General features: G+C 43.4%; 1 protein-coding gene across 10 annotated transcripts in view; it reads right to left on the bottom strand.

Moving 5' to 3' along the window:
* TSEN2 (tRNA splicing endonuclease subunit 2) overlaps positions 1–14,543 on the bottom strand; it is a 75,837-nt gene that overhangs the window by 48,073 nt on the left and 13,221 nt on the right. For 4 of the 10 annotated variants that reach the window (XR_007148033.1, XR_007148035.1, XR_007148036.1 and 1 more), the window contains exons 1-3: positions 8,396–8,754; positions 2,729–2,930; positions 1,495–1,576 (exon numbers count right to left, since the gene is read on the bottom strand). Coding sequence is in view for 7 of the 10 variants with exons in the window: in XM_047839820.1 (XP_047695776.1) it covers positions 1,495–1,576; positions 2,729–2,917 (271 nt within the window). In the remaining 3 variants the exon portion in view is untranslated. The other 6 variants (XM_047839841.1, XM_047839856.1, XM_047839850.1 and 3 more) reach the window with 6 other exon arrangements.

Below are 14,543 nucleotides of genomic sequence, written 5' to 3'. Positions count from 1 at the left end.
TGGGAACAACCCAAATGTCCATCTCTGGATGTATGGATAAACAAAACATGATATATCCATAAAATGGAATATTATTCAGGATGAAGTTCTGATGCATACTACACAGGGATGAATCTTGAAAATATCTTAAGTAAAAGACACAAAAGGCTTCAAAATGTGTGATTCCACTTACATAAATATCTAGAACGGGCAACCTCACAGACACAGAAAACATATTAAGGTTACCAGTGGTTAAGGGGAGAGGAGGACTGGGGGAAAAAGCAAATGTATATAGAGGCGCCTGGGTGACTGAGTTAGTCGAGCATCTGACTTTTGATCTCGGCTCAGGTCATGACCTCGCGGTTGGTGAGTTCCAGCCGTTCTTGGGCTTTGCGGTGACAGTGCAGAGCCTGCTTGGAATTCTTTCTCCTTCTCTCTCCGGCCCTCCACCACTTGTTCTCTCTCTCTCAAAATAAATAAACTTAAAAAAAAAAAAAAAAAAAGCAAATGTATATATAATTTTGTTAGGCATTGCCAAATTCCCCTTGTAATAGCTGGACCACCTGCGTTCCCATCAGCAATGCGTGAGAATATTTCTCAGGGCCTTACCAAGGAGAATATTGTCAAACTTTCGGATTTTTGCCAATCTGACTGCTGAAATGGTACCTTACCACAGTTTTAATTTGTGTTTTTTTCTTACAATGAAATGTTTTTAAAAACGCTAATTATGTTCTTTTTTTTTTTTTTTTTTAAATTTTTTTTTCAATGTTTATTTATTTTTGGGACAGAGAGAGACAGAGCATGAACGGGGGAGGGGCAGAGAGAGAGGGAGACACAGAATCGGAAACAGGCTCCAGGCTCTGAGCCATCAGCCCAGAGCCCGACGCGGGGCTCAAACTCACAGACCGCGAGATCGTGACCTGGCTGAAGTCGGACGCTTAACCGACTGCGCCACCCAGGCGCCCCTACAAACGCTAATTATGTTCTAATATGACAGCATTGGTTATGTAATCACCAGGAGACTTCCTTAAACAAATACACTAGGGTAAAAGATTTATATGTTAAAGAAGTCAAGGTAAGCAAGTAAGAACTATACACATTGGTTAATGTTTTAACAAATTCATTAACGTTATGGTTATTGTTGTAAATTCTAATTCTAAAAATAAAAAATATAAAACTCATTTTGCATGCAGGTGATGAGGTACTTAATTACTAGTACTTTCCACATGCACAGTACCCTGTTAGTCAATGTTCAACAACAGAAAAGCGTAAATAACATTTCTGACAATTCCAGAAATTCGATAAAACACATTTTCACCAACCATAAGGACCCTCCCACCTTGATTAGAATTAGTCTAGTTGCTAGTTTTAGCAGTAAAATTGCCACTGTGCATGTTACCTCTTCTCTAGAGAATCTTCCTATATAATTTTCAAGAATTTCCTGTGTAATCTGAAGCATAAGATCAAAAATAAAAGAAAATAACTTGTCAAAAGAATTGAAAGATTTAAGTTTACCTTTCCACTTAGCAACAAGCTTAGGATCTGAAATTGTGAAGTTTGGACGGCTTCTAGACAGGATACCTTTTCCAAAATAACCCTTCCGGGAAAAGAGAAAACAAGTTAGTACACGTTTAATTACTAATTTTTTAGCAGAAGGAAAACAACTATTTGTTTTTTTTTTAAATATAAGAAATTTACTGTCAAATTGGTTTCCATACAACACCCAGTGCTCATCCCAAAAGATGCCCTCTTCAATACCCATCACCCACCCTCCCCTCCCTCCCACCCCCCCATCAGCCCTCAGTTTGTTCTCAGTTTTTAAGAGTCTCTTATGCTTTGGCTCTCTCCCACTCTAACCTCTCTCTTTTTTTTTTTTTTTTCCTTCCCCTCCCCCATGGGTTCCTGTTAAGTTTCTCAGGATCCACATAAGAGTGAAAACATATGGTATCTGTCTTTCTCTGTATGGCTTATTTCACTTAGCATAACACTCTCCAGTTCCATCCACGTTGCTACAAAGGGCCATATTTCATTCTTTCTCATTGCCACGTAGTACTCCATTGTGTATATAAACCACAATTTCTTTATCCATTCAACAATAGCCAAATTATGGAAAACAACTATTTGAGTTAACAAGAGATTCATTCTACTTTTCATAGCTTTATATCTTCCCTCTAGTTACTTAAAAAAAAAAAATGCCCCCATTAATGAATTGGCTATGGAGGGGAAAAAAAGCAAGCAAGCTACCAATCTCAACCCACACCTATCATTTATGGAAAATAGCAAAAACTAGAACTTGCCTTCATCTAAGAAGAGGTCCTCAACCAGAAGAGAGAACAGATAAGGAGCCAAGGACATGCTGAAGCCTCATCTGTCCATGACACAGAACAATATGCCACTTAGGTTGCCTCCGGGGATGGAATGGGAGCGAGTGGGGATTCTTACTTTTTACTCATTACATTTCTGTAAACTGCTGGACATTTTTATGAACACACAAGCCTTTTATAATGGAAAGACAAGAAAGGTCAATGCGTTGAAATATGGGTTCATGGGTCGGGGAGTTATCCTCATTAACATATGGCTTTGGGGCACCTGATTCAAATTGTGCTGTTCCCATACTACAATGCACCAAACGGCAAGGAAAGAATATGGCTCAATTATAGTTTGCTTTGGGAATGGATGGGGAGAAGCAACAGGGACAGCTGGCTCAGGGCTGTGAGGAAGGAGCCACACCAAAGCAGCTGGCACTTACTTTCCCATACAGCTGCTCGATATCTTCTGCGTTTCTCACAATTACATTGTTGTTTATCATTTCAGCAGTGAATATTTTGAAGTCTTTCTTAGGCCCACCATCCTGACCAAAAGGGATCGGCAAAGGAGATTCATAACTCTCATACACTCTTCTTTTCCTCTTTGGGGCGTGGAAAACTGCTTCCGCCATTTCTCAAGGGTAGCTGTTTTTTAAAGAGTATAACAGGGAGAAAGAAACAACCAATCAATAACTATATTGATCAAAAATGGGAGTGCATCTCTAGGCTCAGAAAATGTTGTAGTCTGTTGGAAAAATAAATATATACAACGCAGGGAACTAAAAGAAAGAGTAATGAGAACAAATCCCAATCACGTAGAGTATCTCAATTCCCACAACCATGCCCAAGAAGCCAGTGGCAATATTTCTAATTATAGTGGACAAGACTGAGGCCTAGTGACATGCCCAAAGTTACAATGCCATGCAAAAGTCTGATAGCAAGCATGATAGGATTCCTGCCTTTTAGGATTGCTCCCATTCTTTCACTCAGGCAACAGACAATTTACTGAGTACCTACCAGCGGCTCCCAATAATCAGAGGTGCTAGGGGTATAAAGATAAAACCAAAAGAGACACTGTCCTCAAAGGATTAAATCTAAGTCAGCATTTTGTTTTTCAAAAAAGGACCTTAAAATCCATTCTAAACATTAGGTCAATCATCTCCCAATTTTTAAGGTAAATTAATAAATAATAACAATGACAGAAACAATTATCATTTAAGGGTCTATCATGCACCAAGAGCAGGAACCTCAAAGCCAGAGTAGCAGCTGTGTGATTTGGGGCAAAAGTTACTTAATCTCTCCATGCTTTGGCTTCCTTGCTTGCAAAATAAGGCTAAAAACAGACTCTATCTTGGAGTTAAGACCCATAAAGGTCCTAGAAGAGTACCTGATACACAATGAGCACTGTGGGTATATTTGCTTTAATTATTATTATGGGGTGAGTACTACCAACTCCATTCTACAGATGAGGAAAACAGGTTCAGGTTACAAAGATTTTGTAAAAGGCCCCTTCAGATGATCCCAGGCCTGTGGAATTCTAAAGCCTATGCTCTTCTCTCTGGGTTCTGCTGTGAGCACAGGCTGCATCTGTCTCCCTTTGTCTGAAGGCTATTTCTCAAGGTTAGGAGCTAAAGGGTTCCGGAGAATGATGGAATTGCTTGCTGTGCACTGAATACTCTGAGGAAGTAAAGGAAGCCAAAGTGAGTACCTCTCCCTTCCAGGCCTTATACTCAATTTGAAGAGACAAAACACACACAAAAGCAAATCGAAGGTAACACAACAAGCTGCAATTCAATAATGGCTAAAGGAAGGAAATGGAGTTGAGTGCTTTGGGTGATAAAGCAACAGAGCCACAGCAGATACATTTGACTTAGGAAAACCCAACCCCATGTAAGGAGGGAAAATGTAAACAGTGCAAGAGTTTGGGCACTCCACTCTCCCAACAGACGCCCCGGAACATGAGGGGAGACTTGAATCTGCTGCTCCCTCCATCCCGGGCCTGGGCTCAACTTAAGCTGAGAGCGTATCTGGTGCTTAAAGATACACTGGAGCCAGATCACACGTTTCATCTACATGGATCCAAAGAACGAAGTAAAACTTCGTTAAGTGCCTCCTGCAGTTAACACCAGCATCCCACTGGGCAATACATGCGATCAAGCCTGAAATAGCCAATGATGGTGGCCAAATCTGAGGAAGGTAAGTGGTTTCATGGGTTCATGACCATTAAAAAGAAATTGCATGCCTTGTCCAATGTGTGATACCTTTATACATCCATCCTCTCAAAGAAACTGAGGAATTAGATGGGGACAAAGGAAAACACAGACCAAGGAAGAGTTATAGAGATTGATAAATTACAAAGATAACTATGAAAAATAAGAATCAGCAAGTTGGAAGCTTCATAGAATTGACCAAATATTCTAAGCAGCAAAATGCTAGAATAATTTAATTTTTAAATAGATCCCTCAATGGAATTACATACTGAACATGATACATATATACATTTTATCTATACACACACACATTATTGTAAAAGGCAAAAGATTTATACTATCTGAAGAGAAACCAGAGCATATGCACACATTATTGTAAAACATTCATAACAAAACAATGTGTATCGCATGTTGATGCACAATTTAGAGATTTTCTTCCAAGAGCATTTTATCTAAATTTTCACTTGCTGACTTATCCCTCAATCCAAGCCAACTATAGTATTGAGTATTCAACAGAAGCAGCAGCAATTCATTCTAAAACTTAATGCTTTTTTGAGGCAGGATGTTGGAATCTAGTGAGAAACTTTCAAGAGATATCCAGGAACAATTTGGACTTTTATGAGATTTTTCACTTTTATAACTTCTAGGTAGTATTTAACTTGTATAGGCTACATTTAGAATTTTTGAAAAAGAGGAAATGTTAAATGGCTAACTGCAAGAACTTCCAATTAAATTCCCTTGAACAAATGAAAATGAAGTTATATTTGAATTTGCCTGGGTTGGAATCTTCCCTCCGATTGCTGCTATACTTTTTTTTTTTAATTTTTTTAATGTTTATTTATTTTTGAGACAGAGAGAGGCAGAGCATGAATGGGGGGGCGGGGCAGAGAGAGAGGGAGACACAGAATCGGAAGCAGGCTCCAGGCTCCCAGCCATCAGCCCAGAGCCTGACGCGGGGCTCGAACTCACGAACCGTGAGATGGTGACCTGAGCTGAAGTCGGACGCTCAACCAACTGAGCCACCCAGGCGCCCCGCTGCTATACTCTTAAAAAGCAAGAAGGAGCTAGGACACTTGGTGGCAAAAACCCTGTACTCCAACCCAAGTGTATGTAACAGAAAGTTTCCTGCCACAAAACATGCCGTTTTTCACAAAACCTCAGTCTGTGATCTGGTGTCACTTCTGCCCATGTGGCAGCATGCACATTAAGAAGCTGGCTCATAGTAGGCCTCCTATATATGCAAACCTGCCATTATTATCATGTGAACTTGCATAACCCACTTAAGCTCTCTGAGACCTGTTTCTTCATCTTCAAATTGAACAGGACTGGAAAACAGTCTGGAAATCACTCAAATGTTAAACACAGAATAACCATATGATCGGGGCACCTGGATGGTTCAGTTGGTTAAGCATCCGACTCTTGACTTTGGCTCAGGTCATGATCTCTTGGTTTGTAAGATCAAGCCCTGAATCGGGCTTTGCACTGACAGAGTGGAGCCTGCTTAGGATTCTCTGTCTTCCTCTCTGTCTGCACTTGCTCTCTCTCAAAATAAACAAAGAAACAAAAAAACCCCCCGCAAAGAATAACCATGTGATCCAGCAATTCCACTCCTTGTACAGATATAAGAAAACTGAAAACATTTTCATGCAAAAATCTGTACCCAAATGTTTACAGCAGTGTGATTCATAATAGCCAAAAAGTGGAAACAACCCAAATGTCCATCTACAGATGAATGGATCAACAAAATGGGGTGTGTCCATATGTAATGGATTACCAGCAATAAAGGAATAAGGTGCTAATACATGCTACAGTGTATATGAAGCTTGAAAGCATTATGCTAAGTGAAAGCAGTCACAAAAGACCACATATTGTATAAGACCACTAATATGAAATGTCCATAATAGCAAATCCAGAGACCCCAAATGGACTAGTGGTTGCCTGGTGCTGAGGGAAGGGAGAAATGGGGTTATAGGTACAGGTTTATTTTGAGGGTGTTGAAAAGGTTTTAAAACTAAATTGCAGTGATGGTGATGGCTTCCCAACTCTGTGAATGTACTAAAATCACTGAACTGTACATTTTACAAGGGTGAGTTTTATGATGTGAATGATCTCTCAATAAAATTAAATAGGAGAAATGATCTCCAGTTTCATAGTTTTGTGAAAGAGTTGTCTTGTGCTGAATTTGAAAGACAAAGCAGGGGAGAAAGGAATTCACTATTCTCCATATCTGCAACAGGCATTTAAGAAATGTTTCTGTAGTGCCATTATAGAAGCACAACATAACGTAAGATGTGGCATGTGCATAAAACTAGAAGAGGTGATCATCATCAGTAGGTACAACACACCAGGCAGTCTATGCCATTGCTATACACATGGGTACTACTATTCTTATTTCACAGACAGGGAAATTGAGGCTTAAAGAGGGCCAGTTACCCAAGCCCTATCGTATGCAGACATAGCATTGCAAGAAGACTAGCCTAAAGGAGGACCCATGTCTAAAGCACACACAGATACAGAGGAATGACTGGGCCAGTTGTCAAGGGGTTTGGAATGCGAAGGCTGGTTCAGACTTGGGAGTCAATGCAGACTCTTAAGCAGGGAATGATAGCTGAAGAGAGATTAATTAACCTTGTATACAACAGTGGCTCTCAAGTTTGGCTGCCCTTAGAATCACCTGGGGAAATCTTAAAACTCCTAATGCTCAGAACTTACCTGCAACTCTATCAGAAATTCTGGGGTGGGACCCAGGTAAGTTCAACATGTAGCCAAAGCTGCCAACCACTGGTGATAGGATAGCCTATTCAAACTCAATCCCAACATCTCTTTAACATAAGTACTATTACTATTCCCGTTGTTCAGAAGAGGAAAGGGACTCAGGGGCTGAGTGCTACCCACCTGTAAGGGATTTGTTGCTTTTCCTTTACCAAACCTGGGCACACTTGACTCCAGACACAAGTAGTGTTAAGTATATTTACTATTAAAAGCAGGGCTTGTTCCTTATTCTTCCCTTGAGCAGACACACACTGTTTAGATGTTCAGTAAATGTTTATTCCAAATAAAACAAAACACAGCAAAACAAAAACGGGGGAGGTAGCTCCATTTAACTTTCCAACCCCCTTGGAACACTGCCAAACAAGCCTGGTTAAAACCTCCCACCCAGTAAAGCTCACCTCCCAATTAAAAAATGTTTGAAGCTCCAACGGTGTACCTCCTGGGCTTAGGGGAGGCAAGGATGAAAGGGACAAGGCAAACAATCCAGTCCCTGGGGAGCTTTCAAGTTAGGACCTGAGACTAAGCCACATAAACAAAAGATAACCCTTTGAAGGCAGTTGTGAGGATAAGGTGGGTAATTGCGTGAAAAAGGCCAAGGCGCCTCATACTGGGCCTGTCGTGTGCAAAATGCTAGTCAGACGGAGGTTGCAACTGCAGTAAATGATGGCACACAAGCCAGAAAGTGTTCAGGGCCCACCAAATTCATAACTCCCTGTCTTAACTTATCCCTTTGCGTATTTCCTTGAGTGCCCCCGGCGCCCCAAGAACCGCATTAGCTGCTGAGGCTCCCCTCGGGCAGAGACGGTGTCCGATGCACCTCGACGTCCCCAGCACCGAGCGTGGCGTGTTCTTCGGAAAGAACGAAGAAGAGAAGCATGAATGGCTACAGGTGCTCGGACAAGGGGAGAGGGGCTAATTCCGGCGGAACCGGGAAGCCTGGCTCCCCATTTCGGTCCATTCTAGTCTGGCTGTGGGACCCCGGGGAAAGTCTCTACACTCCCCGCTCCAGCTCCTGAGGACTTTCGAAGAAGCCAAAGTCTCCTCTCACAGCAGACCCCCCCACAGGGAGCAGCCGCCGCGACGCTTAGCGTCACGAACCGTAGCTCGCCACGGGCCCCGGAGCCTTACCTTCCAGAGCCCCACGCGCCCCTTGTTACCTCGGCAACACCAGCCGGAGGGCTGACACCGCCGCCGTCAAGCAGTACGGTCGCAAAACCGTGCGAATGCGCAGCCGCAGAGTCCGCGGGAGCGCCCGCGGGGGTCTTTGCCTCGAGCGCCTGCGCACAGCGTGAAGGAGGGTTTTCTGTGCTTGCTGCTCGCTCTTTGGTGCGTGTGAGCGAGTTGTCTGTATTACCCTTCCCAGGATTGTACCTTCCCAGGATGTGTACGCCATCCTACACAGATGGTGTTTTCGTTTAATGCTCACGACAGTCTCGCAAGATTCATTTTACAAATGAGGTCCGAAGTTATTTGTCCGATGTCACATAGCCAGGAGGTAGTGGAGCCCAAGCTTTAACCCAGGCATGAAGACTTAGAATCTGTCGGCGGGCGGGGTGGGGAGGGTGGTGAGGGGGTAGGGATAGGCACTTGAGGCGACAAGACTTTACTGTTTGACCTGGCCCTGACGCTGACCTCCGCTTTCTCAGTGTGTATGTATAAGCTGCAGCATGCCCGGAACTTGTAAGGAAGCGGCCTCTCACAGACACCTGACTCAAAGTCTCTGTGTGCACTGGTTGCCCTGTGCAGTGTGAAGGACGACAGCCAGGAGTCAGACCTGCCTTTGAATGCCCACCTCCTCCCTGGTCTTGAGTGACTTTACTTTTCTAAGACTCCGGTACCTCTATTGAAAAGTGGGCCATCAGAATTATGCTGGATGAGCAAAGCAAAATGTGTTGGGAGGTGTAAAAATTTCTCCTGACCTGGTTATTTTAAAGGACTTCTAGTAAGGAGTCCAATATATGCCTTCCCAAATATGAATCCCAGGGTCTCCAGCACACATACCACACATGCTGGGCAGGTGGGGAAGGTGGGTGACAGGGAAGGGTGGCAAATAATGACAGAGATTCATGGGGCTAGGGTGTAATGGGCTTTGAAATCTGGGACTTTCCCCCAACTTTCTCTTGTCTCCAGGCCTTCTCTCTCTCTCTCTCTCTCTCTCTCTCTCTCTCTCTCTCTCTCTCACACACACACACACACACACACACACACACACACACACACACACCTTGCCTTGGCCTAGAACATCCTTCTCCCCTCTGTTTGCAGCAGTGATTCCTTAGTAATTAGGCCTCACCTCAAATATCTCTTCCTCCAGGAGACTTCCTTTTGACTCCCCGAGCTGAATTGGATGACTTTCTTCTATGTTCCTGCAATATTCTGATGGACACGGTGTTGTCCCTGTTTCCTGTTCCTCCTTAAGCAGAGGCTTTCAGGGGATGGTCTACCTGCACAGGCCTTAATTGCTCTGCTAAGAGTTCAGACTTAAGATAAATCAAAATCAGAATAGCTTCCTGGTTAGAGTGTTGCAAAAAGGGAGAACTTCAGCAAGGTTCATCAAACAGTGGTATCACAGGATGAATTGGCAGGGAAGAGACAGCTGGCAGAAAGCTCTAATATTGTACTACCAGAACTTGCCAGTTTAGGAAATATTGGTTTTAGAATGAGATAGGCTTTTTTTTTTAAGTTTATTTATTTATTTTTTGAGAGAGAGTGGAAGTGTGGGAGGGGCAGAGGGAGAGGGAGAGAGAGAATCCCAAGGAGGCTGCACGCTGTCAGCACAGAGCCCGATGAAGGTCTCACACTCATGAACCATGAGATCATGACCTGAGCCAAAATCAAGAGTCGGACACTTAACGGCCTGAGCCACCCAGGTGCCCCTAGAATGAGAGAGGAAAGGGAACCTGGAGGTTGTCCAGTTCAATTTCCTTATTTAACTGATAAGAAAAAAGGTTCAGAGTTGCCAAAGGTGGCAGAGCATGTCTTAGGTGGCACCGACACTGCAGCCACATCTCCTGAACCTCTCAGCACAGAACTCTGCATTCAAGGGTTTGGGATTTGCCCATAATGAGATCTCAGGTGGCGTCCTGGAGAGCCCTGTCCCCACAGAGGTCCAGAGTGAAAGCTACTGAATAAGATATTCTTCCCCTGAGATTTTCACTTCAGTGTGTTTTTTTAAAACCTTTTGAAAAAAAAAAAACTTTTGTTATGGTCATTTTCAAACACAAAAGTAGAGAGAATATTCTAATAAATCATCACTTCCACAATCTTCAACCTTTGCTATCTTGTTTCTTTTATACTCTCCCTATATATGCCTTTATCCCACTGCTGGAATATTTGAAAGCAATCCTAGACATTGATTTCACTCATAATATTTCTGCATGTATCCCTAATAGATAAATATTTAATTTTTATCACATATATATTTCATATGCATAGTTGATATGTTTACATATACATAGATATGATATATAGTTGATTCTCATTATTCACAGTTCTATAGAGTCACCATGAACACCAAACCATTGCTCATGGGGAAATACAGGGTTAGGTTCCTGACAGACTCTGGCCACAATATTTTTATCAACTGATCAGTACATAACCTTGCTTTCTGTTTAAAGATACTTTATTTAATATCTACTGTTGATTCATTACCATTGAACTCATGGCCAACAGCACTGTAACTCATGCCTGTATGAACCTTATCTAACACAGGTATTTCCTCTGTAAGGCACATCACAGCCTTTCGTGGCTTAGGAACACATGAAAGCACTTCAGCACTCTGCTTGGTGTCCATTTTAAACAGTGAAATCACTAACAGAAAGCACAAAAATGAGAAAAAAGGTGGTACTAAAGAAACTGCCAAAAGCAAACTTATTTACAGTATGAGAGCTGGAACAAGAAGAGTATCAAGTGTTGACTTCAGCTGGGAGCATGCATATGGGGAGACTCAAATTTTTCTGTGTTCTGCATGTGCATGTCTGCGAATGACTAAGTGCTATGAATATTGATTTTGGCATCACAAATAAATGTTAGCCAGTAGGTGAATTTGCAAACACAGAATCTGCCAGTTTGTGTGCATGCGTGCGTATGTATGTATGTATGTATGTATGTGTGTACATCTCCCCAACATCATTAGCAAACGTAACAAAATGAACAATAATCCTTAGCATCATTTATCTGTGAAATGTTACATGGAACCTCCATGTAATATTTGGGATATACTTATACTAAAAAAAATCGTTGGGGGTGCTTGGGTGGCTCAGTCGGTTGAGTGTCGTACTCTTTGTTTCGACACAGGTCGTGATCCCAGGGTTATGGGATCGAGTTGTGAGTTGGGCTCCATGCTGAGTGTGGAGCCTGCTTAAGACTCACTCTCTCTCTCTCTCTCTCTCTCTCTCTCTCTCTCTCTCCCTCTTTCTCTCTCTCCCTCTGCCCTTTTCCCCTGCTCATGCTCTCTTTCACTCTCTAGAATAAAATTTTCAAAAGATCGTTTGTCTGAAATTCAAGTTCAACTGGGTATCCTGTATATATCTTGTATATATATCCTATATATATGTATCTGACCACTCTAATGATGATTTGTTGGGTGTTTATATGCACTGGCCACTTGGCATCCTGTTTTGATTCTCACCACAGCCCTGTGAGGCAGGTGTTCTCACTACTTATTTCATAGGTGAGGTTCCCTCTCTCTTCCTAGTTCCCAGAGCTGGGAAGTGGTAAAGGCCAGATAAGGATCCAGATCCACGGGGACTCCAGGGCCTGAGATCATTTAAATCCACTGTGTTGGACACGAGAGGGCAGTGCATTGACAAAACACAGCTTTAACTCTGAAATACAAAAATAGCCAACAACAAGTGTTGGTGGGAGGTCAGGGAAGACCAGGATGGGTTGATGGGCGGGGGGTCTTCCGAGAAGAAGTGGCCTTTGAGCTGAGCCTGGAAGGAGGGTTAGCTTCAGGAGAGTGGCAAGGAGGAGGGAGACAGTGGGCTGGGGCACATGGGCAGGCCCGGCAGGCCCGTGTGCCAGGCAGGTGTGGGTTTTGAGGTACTGGAGGGGAGGAGCTGGGCCTGGCTGGCGGGGCAGGAGGTCGCTGCTGACGATAAAGTTCGATAGGCAGGGCGGGGGCTGATTGTGCAGGCACTTGAATTCCAGGCTTGGCATTTGGACTTTACCCCGTAGACAATGGGGAGCCACCGGCGTTTCTGAGCTGGGCAGGGCGGCCCCAGCTGTCGCCCCATTGTTTTTCCCAGACAGCGCCTAACTATGCAGTATTTCAGCGAGCCCACTAGATGGAGATATTTTAGCAAATTTAAAGCACCCAGCTTTTCCTGGACACAATTTCCAGGGAGAAAAACAAACACGGGGACCCCACAAAACCTCCACGTGTTGACTTGCAGCATCTGCAAAGTAAAGTGCAAGGCTTGGGAAACAAAAATCAAACTAGGGACAGTCCAGCTTCACCCTGCCAGCAAGATGAAACTTCAGGTAATTTCACTGCTTTGAAGGAGAAAGGGTCAAGGTGAGCGAGAAAGGATACAGTTTTAACAAGTGCCCTGCATTTATTATCTAGCATTTAAGCCTCACAACAGCCCTTTGAGGTAGGTGTTATCGCATTGTACAGGCAAGGAAACCAAGACGCTGAGAGGTACATTTGCTCAGTTATTTGGGGAGCTAACACCAGGCCAGGCTCAGGGATAGAGTTGACAGCATATAGTAAGGTGGGTTGGGCAAGCCTCTGAGGCTTTGCTTTGCTGGGCCCAGGTCCCTTGTGCAAAGCACAAAGGATGTGCCTTTCCATCCTTCTTTTGTTGCTAGAAAAATCTGTAACATGAATGATGAGACTGGGCTCTTACCATTTGCGCTATTCCAGCTGCTTTTTAGAGACAGTCTCACTTAATTTTAACTCTCACATCAGCCCACTGAGTTAGGAATTATCATATACCCATTTTGTAGGTAAGAAAACAGATTGACAGAGGTGAAGTGACTTGTCCAAGGTCACACAGGGAATAAGCACAAGAGGGGGGATGAATCCCAGGTATGCGTACTCCTGTCCTGTTCTTCACAATCAAGCACATTTTACTTAGGGATAAATTCCTTAGAGTATCTTGGGCACAGATGTTCAAAGAGATACATACAGAGAATTTTAAAAATCAAGGCATAATGGTTTGCAATTTAAAAAAGTGGGGGTGGGAGGGTCGGGGGCACCTGGGGGGCTCAGTCAGTTAAGCGTCTGACTCTTGATCTCAGCTCAGGTCTTGATCTCAGGGTTGTGAGTTCAAGCTCTGCTTTGGGCAAAAACAAACAAACAAACAAACAAACAAACAAACAAACAAACCTAGAAGCAAATGTGGCTGTGGGAATATAGGTGATTGTTAAATTATTTGTTGTATTTCTTCATTGATTTTAATTTTTGCACAAAAAGATGCTTCAGGTAAACAAATAAATACAAAGATAGAAAAACCACAAAACCAAAACAATTTTCCTATTTAGCATCAACGGTTTGATGAGGGCGGTTGCCAGTACTCTGGGTCTGAGAGGAGCCTGGAGGAAAGTGATCAGGGGAAGTGGCAAACAGGTTCTAGCCCTATAGGGTGCACAGGCCGAGCCTCTGCTATGGGAATGTGGCTGGTGGGGTCCAATGCACCAGCATTTCAGCGTAAGATCCCATCCTGGCATTCTACAAGCAGCCCCAACACGTTGTGACTGCTGTCCCTGCCAGGGAGAAGCCAGTGCCAGGTGAGGTCACAGGAACCCCACAAGGAGGACAGAGAGGAATAGGAGGGGGTGTAGGGGCCCTGGGGCAGATGTGGCTTCTCTGTGGCTGGAAATGGCCACATCCTCTGGCTTCTCTCCCTCCTTTCCTTTGGTCATTTTTTCTGACCTCATGGTCACAGACCATTTCTTCATGCGGGTCCTTGAGGGGTCACACCCACTTTCCAGCAACAGGTGCTCCAACCACAAATGAAGGGTAAGGCTCACTTTGCCCGTCTCCTGGGGCTGAGCTGGCAGGCATGTAAAGTCATGAGTGCTACTGTTCTTTGCAAACTGCCAATCACTACAAAGAAATAAAGAGAAATCTTTTTCCTCTTCCTTTACATTTTCATATTACACAAAATAATATGAGATACATATAGAGCCTAGCACTTTCCTTGCATTGGCTCATTTCCCTACTCATTTATTCCTCATAGCAGGCCTATTAGTAAATACTTCTATTCTCCCCTTTAAAAAATGTTTATTTATTTAGAGTGCAAGCAGGGGAGGGGCAGAGAGAGAGAGG

Source organism: Prionailurus viverrinus, chromosome A2 (genome assembly GCF_022837055.1).
Source record: "Prionailurus viverrinus isolate Anna chromosome A2, UM_Priviv_1.0, whole genome shotgun sequence".
NCBI classification, from domain to species: domain Eukaryota; kingdom Metazoa; phylum Chordata; class Mammalia; order Carnivora; family Felidae; genus Prionailurus; species Prionailurus viverrinus.
This window is presented reverse-complemented; position numbering and strand designations above follow the sequence as displayed.